At 31.6% G+C, this 4,437-nt stretch overlaps 1 protein-coding gene across 1 annotated transcript; it reads left to right on the top strand.

The window, feature by feature from the left end:
• The first annotated feature begins 1,757 nt into the window (after positions 1 to 1,757).
• Positions 1,758 to 3,185, top strand: LOC145013061 (uncharacterized). The gene is made up of 3 exons (XM_078971867.1): positions 1,758 to 2,300; positions 2,391 to 2,622; positions 2,710 to 3,185. Exons 1-3 carry the CDS (start codon positions 1,758 to 1,760, stop codon positions 3,183 to 3,185), a joined length of 1,251 nt encoding a protein of 416 aa, XP_078827993.1.
• The last annotated feature ends 1,252 nt before the right edge of the window (positions 3,186 to 4,437 follow it).

Below are 4,437 nucleotides of genomic sequence, written 5' to 3'. Positions count from 1 at the left end.
TTTTTTTTTTGATTGGTGATGCAACATGGTTATTTTTTTTTCTTTGTTTTTAATCGGTGATGCACCATGCCCCTGTGATTATATTACTTTTTGTTGTTTAAGGATGTTGCTCACGATTGTGTTTGTGTGTATGTGTGTTTTTTTTGTCCCAGAAACTGCCATTAACCTGTGATAACATGCCCCTGTGATTATTCTTGAGTTTCTTCATCAATTATTGTTGTTGTTCTTTGCTATTATTGATGGTATTGATTATTATTTGTATTCATAAATTCCGCTGTCTATATTTATTAAACAGTAGGTTGAAATTTAAGAGGTTTTTTTATTCCTTATCATGATTTAATATAGGTAATGGACAGTATCAATGTTCATGATATGGATTTTGATACAACCAAAGTGAAAGTTACAAATAGGTTTAATTGGGATCCTTATACATTCAAGATATTTCTTGAGGAATGTATGACCGAGCTAAAAAAACGGGAATAGAGCGAGTACTTATTTCAAACCGTCCGTGTGCCAAAATATATGTAAGAGGCTTTTGGAACGAACGGGTAAAGAACTGGACAAAAATCAAATGAAAAACAAATGGGACATAATCCAGAAAGAGTTCAAATATTACGACCGTTTAACAAGACTAGAAACGGAAATTTCAATTGATCCCGTGAAAAATACAATCTCAGCATCAAAGCAATGGTGGGATTATAAAATAAAGGTAAAAATTAAAATTTTTATCTAAGAATATATTATTTGTATTGTGTTTTTCATGACATTCTACATTTGTACATATAGGAAGATAAAGAGTTTGCTAAGTTTAAGGATAAGAATTTGGATGTATATCAGACATATTATGAGGCTCTATTTCGGGATACTGTAGCTATTGGAGACAAGGCTAAGGTACCTTGTGAATTTGGCGACAATAGCACTCCGAATGATGTACAACTTGTGGATATTACGGATGGAAAAGAGGATATTGATGACGTCCTCTTATTTGATGATGTTGATCCTTTTTTCACAATGGATAGTTCTAGTATGAATAAGAGGGGAAAGAAATTAACTCCCAGGCGTAACAAGAAAAGAAAATTTGAAGGAAAAAATGATGGAAAAAATGATGAAAATAGTGAAGGAAAGAGTATGGCAAACTCGTCATATGAAGAGAAACTGGACACTATTTTTTGATGTTTTGTTAACAAGGAGCATTCAACCCTCAAGACAAACCACACAGTCACCCACAATAGAAGAATGCATGGCAATTGTCTCTACTTTCCCGGGTTTTGAAGAAGGCTCAATAGGATATTTAGAAGCGTTAGAGGTCTTTTTAAAGAAACCAAATCATCAAAATTTTATGGTTCCAAAGAGTAATGACACAAAGATGGAGTTTCTCAAGAGGCTTATAGAGAAAGAGAAGTAGTGTTAGACTTATCCTTTTATGTCATGTTTTAGACATTCTCTAATTTTTTGGTCAGTTTTGCCCTTGCCACATGGTTATGTTTTGTTTCCTTTTCTATGCTTTTATCTATTAGGTAAACTTTAAATGGTTGTCATGTGTCAGACCTATTCTTTCAACTATTATGTTAAATTTAAATGGTTGTTTTTTGTGTGTTTTATGCAATGTCGTTTGATGTTTGTTTTGTGGTCAATTTTTCCCTTGCCCCATGATTTTACTCTTCTTTTCTTTTCAATGATGTTGCTATGATTTTATCTAGTATGTGGTAAATTTCAATCATACCCTTGTATCCTTTCGTTAGTAATAGGTTATATTCATGGCCAGTGACTGTGAAAGTGACAACTCATATGACAGTGATGACTTATGTGATGAAATTGAAGAAAATAAGGAGATTCAAACACTTCTTTTATGTGGGATTGCTGTCAAAGGGTTACTATTGACTAAGAAATCGAAAAACGTGCGTAGACGTCGTCGTTCATCTACATGCACAGGAAGCATGCTTATCAATGAAATACTTAACGATCATGAGAGCCGATGTTATAAACTTTTCAGATTAGAAGTCCCGGTTTTCAACATGTTATGTAGGGATCTTGTTGCACATTATGGGTTAAAGAAATCACGTCGTGTATCTATTGAAGAGTCCCTTGGTATTTTCTTGTTGTACTTAGCGCATGGATGTGGAAATCGGTTAGTTCAAGAGTTTTTTAATCATTCTGGAGAAATAGTCCATAGGCATTTTCATAAAGTCTTGGATGTTGTGGTTAACCTAAGTAAGGACATCATCAAACCAAAAGCCAACTACAACGAAGCTATACCAGAACATATTTTAAATAACCCTCGGTATTATCCATACTTTAAGGTAGTTACTTAGTTGCAAAGTTATGTTATTTGGTGAGTTTGTGTACTTGTAAAAATAATTGGTAACTTGTTATATTATTTGAAATTGTAGGATTGTATTGGTGCCATCGATGGAACACACATGAAGGCCTCTGTTCCGCAACATGAACAAATCAAATTCATTGGGCGAAAGAATTTCGTTACTCAAAATATTATGGCAGCGTGTGATTTCAACATGTGCTTTACCTTTGCGTTGGCTGGATGGGAGGGGACTGCACATGATACGAGAATTATCAATGAAGCGCGAAGGAGACGTGAAGTTAAGTTTCCACTTCCATCGGATGGTTACTATCATTACTTATTAATAGAAGTTTTATAATTTCAAACGGTATAAATAATAACAATCATATGATTTATTTGTACATGTATAGGTAAGTATTACCTTGTAGATGCCGGATATCCTAATACAAAAGGTTATATTGCTCCGCATAATGGTTCAAACATCCGTTATCATATTCCCGATTTTCGACGTGGACAGACTTCTGCCTCGCGGGAACCAAAAGGCTTCAAAGAAAATTTTAACTATTATCATTCGTCACTTCACAATATAATTGAACGAACTTTTGGAGTTTGGAAGGCTCAATGGCTGTTACTAAGAGATATGCATGTAAATTTCGACTTCGAGACCCAAGATAAAATTGTGCTAGCTTCATTGGCGATTCACAATTATATTAGAATCAGCGGTAGTGGTAATGCAGCATTTCAAATAGCGCAAGAAGGATCTTATATTCCGCGCAATGAGGAAGGACCCAATAATGGTATTGAGCCACATGACGAAGTATCAAGTACACAACGTAGAACTGAGGATATGTATATCTGTGCAGTACGCGATATGATTGCGGGATAGATTTTCTCAAGGTCAACCACTCGTGTACGTAATGGAGTATGATTTGTTTTGAAACTTTGTAGTATTTTCATTTTATGGTTTAATGTAGTAGCATGAAACTATTTTGTGTAATATTTTGGATAATATGGATTTGGAATGAAATTTGTGGTCTAATATTATTATTATTATTTTAATTTTTTTTTTGTTTTAATTAGAAAAATATGTAGTAGCATGATAATTGTTTTTTCTAGTTCTTATGAATAAGAAAATTATTATTATTATTTAAAAAATGTTTTGTTTTAATAAGAAAAATATGTAGTAGCATGATAATTGTTTTTTTAGTTCTTATGAATAAGAAATTTTTTATTATTATTTAAAAAAAATGTTTTGTTTTGATAAGAAAAATATGTAGTAGCATGATAATTGCTTTTTATTTTAGTTCTTATGAATAACAAAAATATTATTATTATTATTTATAAAAAAATTGTTTTAATAAGATAAATATGTTAACATATAAGAGGAAGCCCTTTTAGGTCATTTTACTCATTTAAGCTGTTTTATTTGCCAAACACTTAAAAATGTTTATTGCTTCTTGCTTATTCCCACCACAGTAAGGTAATCCAAACACTTTTTAAAAAACTGCTTATTCTCACCACAATAAGCAATAAGCAATAAGCTAATAAGCTAAAATTAATTTATTCAAACACCCCCTAAGTAAGTAATTATAAGATTCTTATTAGCATTTAAGGTCAAATATATAATTAAATAAATAATTGAGGTTTTATAATGATAATATAATATTTATATTAACCTTAATGGTTGATAAAGAATTAGACCGGTCTAAGGCCATGTGTGGCATACTAGCTGAAAAGCTAGCTATTAGCTAATAGCTAAAAAACTAATTGTTAAATAAAAAGTTAGTTGATACTTGGAAACTAGATGATAAAAAATGACGTTTGGTAAAACTAGCTGAAAATGTGAAATATCATAAAAATACATTTAAAAGAATATGTTTTTTTAATTAGTTAAGGGGTAGATTTGGAAAATTTTAAAAAGCTCCTAAAAAGATAGTGTAAGTAGATTTTTAAAAAGCTGGATTATAATCTACTTTTTGGCTTACCAAACATGACAACTTCAGAAAACTTGAAGAATAAACTAGTTTTTCAGTTAGTTGTGGCGTGCTAAACACAACCTAAATGTGCATTTTAGAAACTTAGTTTGAATTAAACCTAGGGTTGTGGGGGTGATATTTGTCAAGTGATCAAAATATAGG

This window comes from Lactuca saligna, chromosome 1 (genome assembly GCF_052625555.1).
Source record: "Lactuca saligna cultivar CGN05327 chromosome 1, ASM5262555v1, whole genome shotgun sequence".
NCBI classification, from domain to species: Eukaryota; Viridiplantae; Streptophyta; class Magnoliopsida; order Asterales; family Asteraceae; genus Lactuca; species Lactuca saligna.
This window is presented reverse-complemented; position numbering and strand designations above follow the sequence as displayed.

Coding starts and splice junctions, on each gene's coding strand:
- LOC145013061 (XM_078971867.1), top strand. CDS start 1,758: ATGGCCAGTGACTGTGAAAGTGACAACTCATATGACAGTGATGACTTA. Junction 2,301..2,390: donor GGTATTATCCATACTTTAAG/GTAGTTACTTAG, acceptor TTGAAATTGTAG/GATTGTATTGGTGCCATCGA. Junction 2,623..2,709: donor GTTTCCACTTCCATCGGATG/GTTACTATCATT, acceptor GTACATGTATAG/GTAAGTATTACCTTGTAGAT.